At 42.2% G+C, this 14,277-nt stretch overlaps 1 protein-coding gene across 1 annotated transcript in view; it reads right to left on the bottom strand.

Annotated features, from left to right (window-relative positions):
- The window catches only part of LOC139700117 (klarsicht protein-like), a 62,935-nt gene that overhangs the window by 27,331 nt on the left and 21,327 nt on the right, over positions 1-14,277 (bottom strand). The window contains exon 9 of the mRNA XM_071598641.1: positions 10,641-10,828. Within this exon, the coding sequence (XP_071454742.1) occupies positions 10,641-10,828 (188 nt within the window). The remainder of the gene's footprint in view (positions 1-10,640; positions 10,829-14,277) is intronic.

Here is a 14,277-nt window from a genome sequence, read left to right as displayed (position 1 = left end):
TCGAACTACGTTTTGAAAAGATTTCTATCCTGACTTTTCTCGCCCCTTTTTCCAATTCCATAACTTACGTGGAAAATAAGTCGAATTCAAAATAAGCGATGAAGTAAGATAACCCTACACTGGCAAGCCGCAGATCCCAATAAAGTAGTTTTGCTATTCAATAAAATGCCATCAATGATGCTTTACATTGAAACCACTGATATAGACGAATCACCATGAAATTAATCTTCTTTACTGGAAAATTAACTAGACAAAGTTTCTTCCATGACAAAGTTAATAAATGGCATGCCTTCTACTGCACTCGATCGGAATAAGGGGATTGCAATTCCTTCGTTCTGCCTGCTCACCCACGTCAGCCATGCCCCAGGAAACCTTTTCCCCAATCGACGCCATCGAAATCCCATTAACAGACCAAAAGTTGGATAGCGCGGCAAAGTTCCCCACGAAAGGGCAGCTTGATGAGGTGGCATTGGAAAAGAGATTTGGAAAATCAGAATGAGGCTGTGTTGATTTGTCCAAAATGGATGTTTACTACATGAAAAGGATTCTTCGAAGTGAAAGGGGTTTGCCCGTCGTAATGTACTGCACATGCGACTTAGGCGACCAGCACATACCTGAATCAATGGGAAAGCTACAAATTGCTTTAAATGATCTTGCCTGAGAAATAAAAGTGGGGCATGACTTTCTCAGAGACAACGACAAAAAAATGAACTGAATACATTCGCAACAATGATCCAAAAAATTCAAAGAAATAAAAGTCTGAGACCAGTCCCGGTTTAAGAGGAAAAATTTGCCGATATGTTGGCTAAATATTGGTGAATATCCTCAAGGTGCCATTACAGAATGAAATAGATTTAGAGTGTTTACATGGTCTGGTCTCTCATCCGATCACATCTCGAATAGATTTACACAATGGAAGTCACAGGTTACTAATTAAAAATGCTTTCAATAATAACGGAACCACTTCTAGATTGAAGCCACCCTTAAATTTATTCGGGCCACGCTGAAATTATCGCACCTCCATCTAGGCTGCCCAAGAAAGAAAAAAGATGACTTGACGTTCACCCGTATTACATATATCAGCAATCCGCAACCAACAAACTGATACATCCTTTACTAAAGTGTAACATAGATTATCATGGTAAAAACTGGTATTTTTTTATTCAGGGTCTATCAAAGAGTAGGTTCCTGCCGATCTGCAATGAATTTGTTTATACGCATTTCTGTTTTCGAAATTAAAGGAGGAATTCGTGATCTGTGCGCGTAACCATTCATTTTTTTACTTATTCAATCAAGAAACAAATAGAAACCCAGCTTTGAACAATTTTTAGTGGTTTTGGGTTTAATGGGCAACTAAAATCGAGTAGCCAGTAGTTAACCATTGGGAAAAAGACGAGCTGGATTCACAACTACATAATAACTCTAGAGAGACAATTATATTTTAGCTACACTCATCTTATGTTGAATTGACTTCGTGAAAACTATAACATTTTGGAGATTGAACAATAAAAACTTAATTAATGCCACTAAGCGGGGGGAAACCAAGTGAAGATACTGGGGTTAGCTATCACCACCACGGAAACACACAAGGGGGTTTCCATGCAAGCGGCGAGCGAAAATCCCCGCAAACAAAACACGACTGTTGAAGTTGAGAGGGCGGCATCCCCCTCCCCAAGTAACCCCACCACCGCCACCGTTACGACCAGGCTGACGACCTGTTTTAAGTGAGAAAGGGCCAACTTCAACCAAATGGCACTGCAACTTATTCGGGTTGTGGGTGGGGTGTGAGGGGTTTGTCTGGTTTGAGGGTTGACGACAATTCTGGAAACCAGACGAAAGTCGAAAGAGCAGTTACGTGGAAAATTAAATTTCGAAGTTTTAATTCCAGACGCATTCCGGTGAGACGAAGGCGAAAGCTCGTAGTTCTCCATTGAGAATAGATAACCACGCGCGCCCTTCCTATTTACATTAAATTATAACTAATAAATTTTGAAGGAAGGTTCTACGACAGATGAATGAGTTTAAATGATCGCACTTTCACCGAACATTGAAGAATAGAAGTCATTTAACATAACACAGTCAACTTTCTCACAGACCATCTGGAGAAACGCCGTTTCCTGCACTCTTAACCTCTAAGATGCTCAATAGCGTGTGACGTTTAAGGAACATACTTACCCAGTAAAAGATATTTCCAACTGCGAATTTAAGTCCAAGATGAAAAAATTAATCCGATCAACTACTCAACAAAAATGACCATGTTCTGTTGATACTCCTTAGCTCGCTGCTTATATCTGAAGGGGAATTACGACGCAATGCGTCTCAGCGGCAAGTGAATTTTCTAAGCATGATGGTGAGATTTAAAGCGCTCAAGTTTAGTTAGAATGCCGCTTGAAATACAAAAAAAATGATAAGTTCACATAGAATATTAAATTTAAAAACATAGAATCATAAGTGAATACTTTACTTTGTTCTCACACAAACTAAGAGAAAAAAACAAAGAAGGCATTTTAACAGTATCCAGCAGGTCGCTCACTGAAAACATACTAGAATAATCAAATAGTCCTCCTGTGTTTAGACCTCTTTCGAAGACGAAGACTACGACTAATGTATGAATTTGACAACTCTTTCCTCATTGAACGTTATTGAGTTTCATAATATACTGCGAAATAATTCCCGCACACGGTCCACTTAAATTTCTCAAGATTACATCTCTCTCTACGCCAAATCTTTCCGCTAAGGTATTTGTTTGGCATTGAGCCAGCTTATACTTCAACAAAAAATACATGCCCCGACCTTCATGGAATAACACGGCCAGACATGTCGTAACAGTCAGGTTGGCAACAAAAATTCGAGTGGGAGTCACAGGGAAGGGAGCATACTGGGCGATCCGCTCCGGCAGATAGAGAGACAGCAAGAGGTGGAACACTAAATAGAGCTCACCACTCCTTTCGAAACAGGCTCTTCCCCGCCACCCTTCACTACATGCCTCCAACTTGATGGTGGGAATGGGATGCGGCGCCCACATACACACTAATCCTGTTAATCTACGCGAAAGAGAGCGGCCCACGGGAAAAGACCGTGAAAACTCTCCCGGGAGCATCCCTTCTTCCTGGCTTAATTTCACCCCCTTTACGACACACCCTCCCTTCGTGAAAGATGAAAAGACCGTCGCCTCTAGAAAGAGCAGGAAAAGAAATGAAATGTCGCTCCCACAGAAACCTACTGGGAACGGTTTTGACTAGATTAGCGGACGAAACGTGCATTTGCGATCTTAGAAGTCCACCGGGGTGAATATCAAGGTTACATCTATCTAAGCGAAATTTAAAAATCTCTTCCCAACAAACAAGAAGTATGTACTTCAAATTGCGAATTATCGCGGAATTATTTATTTCAACTGCCATTAAAAAACTATCCAGGACATAAATCATTGAAAATCCCTTCAATCTCAGATCGGCTTTCACTTTCCAATAGAACCGCCCGTCACACTGCTCGGAGACCTGGATATGGTGGCTAGGCAATCGGTAGGGGTATGGAATGGATGGCTCAGTTCAATTAACATCAAGCAATTAAATTTCTTTCCTTTTTATGAATCCATCAACTTATATGTTCGCCTAACGCTATAATTACAAGAGAAATTAAACGCTTGGCATCTCTCGCCAAAAGTGACGATAGGACTACAGATGTTTCCGGTCAGGTTTATGAACTTCCACACTAGTAAAACCTGATCCTGACATTACCTACTTTCACGAATTTCTACTGAATACTTCATTCTTTGTTTTATTTATCGCCTCTACACGAAAGATTTTACGGAATATTTTTTTAAGAAAGTACTTGACACTAATATGACTATATTTCTTTTTTCATACTTAATCTCTTCGTCATGTTCCACATTACAATGCAACAATTTCAGTGTTTAAAAACCTTTCGCCTTGACCGGGATGAATTTTACAATTGGAAATTGTTGCACTGTAAGGCGCATTAGTGGATGACTCCAATAAAAATCCACTGTCGCGGCATCTCCCACAGTTTCCTGGAATTTTTCACATTCTTTATTCCCCACTGTGTACCGTTTTCTGTTTTTAAAAGAAATGAAAACTGCACGTTACACCCTTGAAGGATGTTAACGAGGCCCGAATATTAATTCAAGATTGGCCAGACATAAAAAAGCAGAACAAACAACTTTTGTCTACCTTCCTCTTCGGAGAAAGTAACAAAAGATCACAGAAATTGAGGAAATCGACACTTAGGTCAGAAAATTAACGACTATCCTACCTACTGCAGTAGGTATAGGCGCTGAAACGCTTGGATCAACGGCCACCTGCTTATGATGCATTTCATCTTAATTTTACGCCTCTTTGGTCTCCTATAACAACGACCAAGTTTCATTTATTTCTCATCATTATACCCACGGTTTTACTCTTCTGCATATTGACAACGCCCAAACTCACGTAGTTCAAAATTACAAGGAAATCTTTAAGAGGAGACTATAGACAAAGATGCGTGATAAACACTAAAGGCTTCCCAAATAAGTACTTAAGATCTGAAAGCTTCCGGTTATCTACCCTAAATAGTAAGGAATAGATATTTTAACGACAATATTATTGAAATAATAATGAATTTTAATCAACGTAAGGAATATCTCATTTTAACACGTCGCCAGGAAATTACTTGCTTTGGCGAAACTAAACGGAGCTCAAAAAATAAAAAGATTAATAATCTTTCATTATTGTCTTTCAGTAACACACATGAAGAATTTTTGTCATTTAAGTTCGCACGAAAAGAATTAATCGAACAGTCGAAAATGGCTGCAGCAAATATATATTCGGAGAGAGTTAAATACGACGCATTATATACATACCTGTACGACGACTGCAATGCAAACCAAAGGCAGCGCCAGAAAATTAAACGCCAGAGGCGTATACGAGATTACCTGAGAAACGGTGCCACCAGTCGAGTTGGCATTTTGCGAAACAAGCCCGAGTTGATACCCTCAATTCATGGGTCTACATTGCGTAAGTTCAGGATGCCATCTAAGGACATAACCTAGTTCATCGGCAAGGCTAAAATAGCAAATACCCGTTAGAAATTTAAGAACTCCCTGTAATAAAAATCTTTTTGATATGTACCAGTCGGCGGAGGACAGTACCAGAACTCGAAACTAAACGATACCAAGGGGTAAGAGCAGGGAATGATTTCACGTAATTGATGCTTTAGGGGGGGGGGGTGCAATAAAATCTCGCGTGAGTTACCTAGGGGACGAATTGCGTTCAGTAAACATCAAAAGATCAACAGAAGCTACCTTGGTAACGATTCACCCATCACCTGTGCATTTCAACCTAAAAAGGGCATGAATTATGTGAACATTACCACAGCGTCTTTAACGAGTAAAATGGCACATCACCACCACGATGGAACAGAAACGTCTCTCGCGTATCGCAATTTTTTCCTACCAGCCTGCTCGCTGATGTAACGAGATAGAAAAACGGATCCGAAATGGCGAGTGAAAAAGCCACCGACGTGATCAATCGCCACGGTTATGGCGGTGAAACAATCAACGTTATCGCGAAGGGCCCAGGAGAGCTCGGGGCGGGTGAGATGCAAGGGCAGAGAGTGGGAGAGGACGCCCTCAAAACGGCCCACTTTCGCTCCAGCTCTCGGCTTACCGCCCGCGAAGACCGCGGAACATTACGCTCCGTGTGCACACTCTCCGAAAGAGAGCGAAGGGCTCGCGACGAGAGGAAAGGCGCATGCAAGGCTAGAGGCCCGAGAGTAGGTTGCTGCAGCCGCGGCGGGCCGATGACTCACTTTTGGCCCGTTGTGGAGTGTGAGAGATGAAAACGAGAGGGCGGGGGGCAGGAGGGGGAAAGAGAGCGTGAGGCCCCAATGTGCGCCAGCTGTTGCATCCTGTATTGACGAGGGCAAACGAGGCGGGAGTCATGGACTGAAATTCACGCTATCATTCGAATCGTATATCACCGAACCTCTAAACTCAGTGAACTTGGACCGTTCCCTGCTTCCCGGCGGTAATCAACACCTCTAATTATTAAAACGAATAGCATTAACCTGGAAATTCATTTCGAAGCCATAAGAATTCATATAAAGACAAAATTTTAAACAATTGAGTAAATCACACCCTTCGAAATGGAGACAAGTACGAGGCGCTAACGGATTTATTGACAAATAAATCTTCTCTAAGGAAACTTCTCTGAGATTTACTGCTCTTGATTTTTCGCTCTCCGCTTTTAAATCCCGTCGAAAATATGTATATGCAATAATTTGTAAATTGGCTACCACAATTCAGAAAAATACATATCCTCCCGAAATATAATTACATCCGCATAATGATTCAATTAACATTTACAACATGATTACAACGAGAACTGGACGAAAATTTATTGATCTTTCCAAGATTTCCTGAGTTTATTTTTCGAAATGTCTTTTGAGTTTTTAGATTCTCATTACAACCAATAGTTTTACTGACCATTAATAAAATTTTAGGATAAAATAATCGGTATAATTTTTTTACAAGTCAAGAACTGTCCTACCAGTTACAAGGCAATATATATCTGGACGGGTAAGTGAACAGGAAGCCAATAGAAAGTAAAAATCTTTACTTATGGAGGAGTATTTATAAAACCTCATACAAGCTTTGACTTAGTAGTAGTTCAAGGATGTTCAGTCCTTTTCTTTTGTGATTCCTTGATAGTTCACTTCTGTTTACATATATTTCTAAGATTTTTTCTCTATTTTCGCACACTTTTATTGTCCATAGATTTTCAGATCCCGTCGCAAATTTGTTTAACTAATACAAACGGATTTACTAATACAAACGGATTTAACGGAGAGACTAACTAATATCACTCCTACTCCAGAGAAATATAACCAACACTAAGAGAAAAGAATTAACTGCCAAGAATAAATTAGAAAGAGAAGTCACCTACGGTGATCTCGGAAAGGCCATGCACTCATCTATTACTGAAGAAGTTCCATCTGGACGATATGCCTGATTCCTCGTCCAGGTGCTGCCATTCAGTCCGTTCAAACGAAAAATATACAAAGAAATATTCCAAATTCATCCGACCGAAAGTTAAAAATAAATTAATGAGTTAAAAGCAACATTTCAAGTTAAATATTATAACCGTCAAGGTGTCTTCCACGTGCGTATCGACGACCGCTCGTTTTGTTCATTCAGATAGCATCCATTTGGCGGCCATTCAAACGGACCGTCTTAGACCGTCTCACTCCGCCCTTCACATGTCCAGCTTTTTACACACCCACTCTTCATACTTCATACTACCCTCCTGGATCCTCCAACGAGTCCCTAGAAACCCACCGTGGTACCAACTCGTATCGATATGAGCTGATCATCAAACCCAACAACTAGAAGGGATGCAACCTGTCGCTTGAAAAAAACCTCGTCGCACCCCTAAGCTCTAAAACCCCAATTCGCAAGGGCCTCACGTACCTCCGACCCATTTCCACCCACCCCTGCTCGCTCAACGGGAGCCTACCCCACTCCGCCGCTTTCAAAACCCCCCACTTCCATCTGTTTTCCTCCCCCTCCCACCCGGAAGCGACGCCCCAAATGGGTAGAGCCACGCTCCCCCGCCCACTCATCTCGCCCTCCCGTCGCTCACCCTCGCCCCATCTGGACCAACCCACCGAAAGCCGCGGCGCCGCCTCCGGCCCCATTTGCAGCTCCTCTCTTCCCCACCGATCACCCTCACCCCACACGTACCTTCCGCCTGCTTTGCATACCTGTTCACGACCGCATATTCCTCGGGAACCGGCGCGAAATATGTACTTCACTTTTAAATCCCCCGTGAAGAAGGAGAGGGCGTCACACTCGCTCCCCCCCTCGAATTCGCCCACGAGTTAGCGGTGAATCACTAAGACGCCATTCACTCGGCAGATTTATATTACTCATGTAAACTATAAACAATACTCGGCGTATCAACGCAACAAAATCGGGGCGTAGCATTTTAGAATAATCTTCGCGATCACTAGCAATAAAGCACGACAGTAAGCATGACGTTTTGAAAGAAGTAAGACTTTTCGATTAATTCTTGGGGAGAATATAGAGTTGCCCATTACGCGTCATTATGCAAAACAGCACCTTTTCGCGCTTCTATGTCATGGATTCAAAAGACAAACCAATTTATCGGCAGTATCATAACGGCACCATATGCTAACTACAAAACTTTGATAACTAGGTCTGTATGAAGAATGACCCATACTAGAACTCAGTTCCTCCCTCCCTTTGCACCAAAATATTCGTTGTTAGCGTGCAATCAGAGTTTCCACAATCGGAAAACAAATTTAACAGCGTTATTATTCAGAAAAAGCCATTTCTCAATACCTGTGAATAGCAAGGTACTTTTCCACGCCGGAAAAACAGATATTCTTTATACACAGTAGTGTATGCAGTCGCGAGAAATTCTTGAATGAAAATTACACCTTAGTACGCAAAACAATTATATGAACATGAAACACCAGCGAAAAAGCACTGCATCCATTGAGATTAGCTACCGGAAATCTATTCAGAGCGGAAAATAAATGGCGCGTGGAGGAGAGAACCCTCTGTCGGCCCTCGGCAACAGGGAACTCTATCTGAAAATTAATGAAATGAAAGTTCGCTCAGGGCCTTGGGTTACTGGAGCCGTTTTCCATCGATGCGAGGGAAATGATGCGGCAACCTCATCCGCTGCTGCCCATTTACTCTCAGAAATGTAGTAGCGCCTCATACAAAATAAATTCCCCCGAGCGCCGATTTCATCGCTCCCGGCATTTTATACTCGTAGAACGCTATTGAGTAAGTCGTTCTTTCGTAACGGTATCAATGGAAAGAACTGGTAACTCTAATTAGAACTATTCATGCAAAGGAAAACAGAAAATTCATTACAAACATCACAATACCCTTCGCGGTTTTCGTAATAATCGCTTCACTTATGTAAGCGGCAATTTCGAAAAATCTAACCTTTCCCTAAAAATCCCCTCTTTCCCGTCTCAGGGCGTAATTATTATTCTTTTAATGCAAACTCAGAGAAAATCAGAACCCTCTATGTTCCAAATCATTTAGGATTTTTGAGGATTGTAATTTTTCACATTTTTTTATTCGTAGACCGCTGTTTCAACGAATTAGTGCCACAAAGTAGAGAATCCGCGAAGAACGTTCTTCGCAATAGTAAAGAAATATGCATATCTATGATCCGCAATTGTAAAGAAATACGCATATCCATGAACAGCCATTGATCTAAATGAGTTATCACAATAGCGGCGCCGAGTGAAATGACTCACGCCATTGTTGCTATACTGACGAGCTTCCAAAACCCATCTTTTTTCACTAGGGAAAGTAGTCAAATGAGAAAAATAAGCTTCTCATTAAAATACTGGACAATTACTAAAGGCTGAATCCCTGAATGAATATTGCAGTAAACAATGATTCCCCTAAGGCCAAGAGCTTTTTTGAGTTATTGTTTCTCAATCACCAATTGTTCCGATTGGAAACTTTCATTTCCACTTCCTTGAGACGTTCCACGAAATGAAATTAATTGATTTCGTTCCCATAGCTGAATTATTAAATGACAAAGGTTAATGATACGCAATAAACGATGATGGGAACGATGAAAACTTTATCGCCATCCCTGTTCCCGTCTACCTGTAGCTGCAGCTGATATTCGAAACATATTATTGGATGCAAAAGTAATACTACTTCAATTATAATTTTAGGATACTAACTAATGGAATATGACATCTTAGTCCATAAAGATTCCCTCAAGTTTAAAAACCGTTGGTGGTTGAATTATAACCCTACAAAACGTAACTACGGATTTTCAAAAGTTTACATTTAATGACCACGGTCCTAAAAATTAATGATACGATTTACAGCACATGACTGAATCGTCAAACCCCGAATTGAACAGTTTCCAATAATGGCCGTTCTCGATTTATTCTCAGCCTCACCACCTTGACGAGAAACATCAAAGGAGTGCAGCATTTCTTCCTTGGATGTTTCAGCCAAAATATTTTTATTTTCTTCCTTAATACACAGTCTTATCTTTAGACCCAGGGACCCCCCTTACATAAGAAACAAAACTATCTCCCAAAGCCAAATACCGATACTCATACATTTTCAACCGTTCTGTTATTGATCACTAGCTTTATTACGTAGAGATGAACTCTCAGCCAGAAGTTTTTTCATCCATTCCGGAATGCTCCGTACATAAAAACATAAATTTGGTTGTGTGACTTGAAAATACTAGGCAGAAAAAACTATGATCATGCTTGGGTGTACAGGAAGAAATAAACCAAAGTAGTCTGTTCTTCAAATATTAGTTAACCTACCGATTTTTTATCGTGATTATCAATTTCTCCAGGAGCCTTTAAATGTTACAAGGAAAACTCCTGAAGTGATTACGTTTACAAAACAATTACGTTTATGAACCCCTCAACGAAACACCGCAAAATGAACACTTTCGGGCTGAATCAGAAAATTCCATCAATGAACGAGCTTGGAACGAACGGCATACATAATTACACATACGACAGACAATATTACCATCCGTGAGGTACAACGACGTCGATTACCAACAAGATCCGAACATATATGAGAGTTGATGACAATCATAAATAATCCTTACCTTGACCTCTTGAATCCTTCGTTCCAACTCCTTCCTGTTTTGGAGGTCTTCCACCCTTCCGTTTCGTATCCTGCCCACCGTAGGAGCCACCATAGCATCCCTCATCGCCGCTATCTCTTGACGAAGGAGGCGAGCCTGGTGACATTCTTCCACTCGCGATTCCAACATTTCCCAGCGATGCACGAGATCTTCACGCAGAGGGAGAGAGGGAACAAAAATACTCATTTAATACCACGCGCACCAATCCTCGAATCACCACACACACAAATTGTCGCGGTTTCCCATTATAACGCAGCACCGGGCGGGCACAGAATGGGGGCGTGTTCGGTAAAAGTCTCCGCGGGGCGAAATCGCACGGGACCCGTTTCAGCGACCGACACTAAGCTTCGGCGTCCCTCGACTGTGAGGAAGGCGGACAGGGACCACTTTCCGCCACGCCACCTCTCCTCCGCCACAGCCGTTGGGAGTCCTTGAACCACCGCCACCGCCAAGGTGACGCAACCGACCCTTCGGTACGGGCTTGTGGAAGAGGAGGTTATGACCAACGGAGGGGAAATGATGAGAGGGACAGGTGGTGAGGAGTGGTGGTGGGAGACACCACTTGGACGACTCCGCGGTAACAAGGGAGGACGGCTGAGGGGTTAGTTTATGGGGAGGGATTGATGCGCGACTAAGGGCATGGGATGGACTCCCGACATTTTCCTTAAAAATTCCAGGGGTTGGCAGTAGAAGGTGATTTAAAGGAGACCCCAGAGGTGCGACAAGGATCAAAATAATATATCTTAGGATAAACTTCATGCCTAACAAAATTTTCACATTTATAATTGTTATCGGAAGTACTTACAAAACATTAAACCTTACCGGCCGCTTAAGATTCTGATTGGAGTTCGGCGGAAGATACTAACACAAGCACTATTTATTGCTGAAGATTTATAGCGATCGAATAGTTTGGAAGCGCTCACACACTTCCTAAATGCAAGCACCATTTCGCTGTAATCTGTCATTACTAGGACAGAACAACCAGCACACACACATGAGCATGAGAGTTAATGCAGAGTTTACACTGCCTGCAGGTGAACTTATCCTGATACTTAAAAATCATAAAACCTTCGTTTTCTAGCACTAGAAGAGGCTTGTGCAGGACTCCTGCGTCATTACGCCTCATAAATTGACTACTACATAGATTACCTAGATAATTTGCGCTAGTTTAGGAATAAATTTACCAATCCTAAAATAGCACAAAATGGAAAATTACTCAAGTTAGCGATGAAAACAATCGCAATGATCCTCTATTGGTGCGAGAATTTTCTTCAAGAGTCGAGGGACACGAGTTGAAAGGAACAGGGACGCTTGTTTGGGGAGGGGGAAGAGGGTGAGGAAGACAGGAAGTGCTGGGGAGATTTTGAATTTCTGGAAACCGAACGCCCAGCCTTCGGAGCAGGTCTATTTCTCCTGGACAAACACAAACGAGAAATTGACATGAGTTTACCTCAGGACCAGGAAGGACCAGGAATGAGTAGTGAACCTGTAGTACTCCTTCGGAACTTTGTTCCACTGGAGCCATGGAGTGCTTTTATGAGGTGATAGTTGAAGGAGCATTTTATTTATTAGCTTATTAGATTTTTTTTTTTTTAATTGATATATAATTTTTTTTTAAAAATGTTTTTATATTCTTTTTGTTTTTTTTTAATACATATTTTATTATTTGATTTTGATTTTTTTTATTATAATGCTTTTATTATTATTATTTATTTTTTTTTTTTTTTTTTTTTTCCAAGGAAGATGTGGAGGAAGAGAGAGTAGGTTAGGGAAGGCGGATAAGGATATGCTGCGGGAGGGGCTGGTGAATATCTGCTTGTTGTTTATCAGGTAGGATCGGGTGGAATGAGGTGAGGGAGGTTAGGAGAGCCTGGACCGGTTCGCTTTTTTTTTGTTGTTTGCAAATTCCTTGTTAGGTTATTTCTTTTAGGGAAGGGGATAAATTTTTTATTAAGAGTGGGATGGAGAAGGGTGGTTTGCGGAAACTTGGGTGCCTTTCTTTTCGGGGTTTTTTTAGGAAGCGGCTTAAGGAGTTGATGAGCGTATTTAATTTTGCCAGTTGGGAGGGATGAGGACCATAGGGAAGATATGAGGGGGTTTTTAGAGCTGGAGATGGACCTGCTATAACTATGAAGTGCTTTTTGGATAAGCTCATTGACCGATTGAATGTTTAGCTCTTTATGAATGAGGGTATTTGGAATATACCAAGGGGCTCCTGCAATGTGTCTTGACAACTTGTTTAGCCATACCTCGATCTTGCCAATCGCTCCTTTAGGTGCTGTGGCCCATACGGGGGACGCGTAAAGGACTAGGGGGAGTAGTATGGAATGGAGGATAGCAAGTTTAGAGTTTAGGGAGGTTTTGGAAGATCTGGAGAGAAGGGGGTGAAGAGCGTAGGATGCTGAGCGGAGTTTGGCTAGTTTGGAAGTGACATGAGAGGAGAAGGATAATTTTTCATCTAAGGTGACGCCGAGGAAGGTTGCACATGTTCTTTGGGGGATGATGCGGAGATTGAGGGTGAGGTACGTATGGGTGATCTTAAGAGGGTTGCGTGAGAAGCAGAGTTTAGCGCATTTGTCAGGATTGACGTTAAGCTTCCACTCTTCGAGCCAGTCTCCTATCAAGTGCAGGTGGTCTTGCAGGGCGTCGTCTGTCTTAGACGGCCACCAACTTTGTGCAGCAATGGTTGTGTCATCCGCATATAGGAACATGTGTGTTAGAGGGTGAGAGGGTAGGTCGTCAATAAACATGTTGAAGAGAACTGGGCTTAGGACCGCCCCCTGGGGGACGCCTGTCAGCTGTGGTTGGGATTGGGATTTGTAGGTGTTGTGCAGGATAGAAAAGGAGCGATTGTTGAGAAAGGATTGTACGATTTTAATAAGGTAGAGGGGAATGTCTTTCTTGGCAAGCTTAAGTAAGAGACCTTCGTGCCAGACCTTGTCGAAGGCCTGACTGATGTCCAGGAAAACCGCAGTTGTAACCATTTTGCTGTTGAAGCCGGATTGGATAAGCTCGGTGAGGCGATTAATCTGGTGTACTGTTGAGGTGTTGGGCGCAAAGCCAAATTGCTCTTGCCTGAATAGAGGGAAAGGGAGAGATTGCAGGCGGCTAAGAATGACTTTTTCGAATAATTTGCTGAGGGCACATGTGAGTGAAATAGGACGGTAGCTCGAGATTTCAGAGAGGGGTTTGGCAGGTTTGGGGAGCATTATTACATTACTTTTCTTCCATAAAAGCGGGAAGTAGGAGGAGGCCAGGCACGCGTTAAATATGTCCGTTATGAATGAGATGCAGGGGAGTGGCAGTAATTTAAGGGCTTTAGTTGGGATATTGTCTGGGCCTGAGGAGCACTTGTTTGGTAGTTTAGAGATGAGGAGGCTGATTTCTTTAACAGTGCAAGTCAGAGGTTCAGGGGAAGGGATGAGTTTGGCAGCATTTGCATAGTCAGTTGCTTCGGAGTTAGATGAGGTTGCAGGCGGAGAGGAGAAGGCGTCTGACATGCGCTTGAGGAAGGCCTCTCCTCTTTCGGAGTCAGTGGTAAGTCTGGTGTTGTTTACTATTAGAGGTGGAGTTTTTTTTAGTTGTGTTCCTGAGGGAC

The sequence above is a fragment of the Hetaerina americana genome, unplaced genomic scaffold (genome assembly GCF_022747635.1).
Source record: "Hetaerina americana unplaced genomic scaffold, ioHetAmer1.1.p SCAF_10, whole genome shotgun sequence".
In the NCBI taxonomy this organism is placed as follows: Eukaryota; Metazoa; Arthropoda; class Insecta; order Odonata; family Calopterygidae; genus Hetaerina; species Hetaerina americana.
This window is presented reverse-complemented; position numbering and strand designations above follow the sequence as displayed.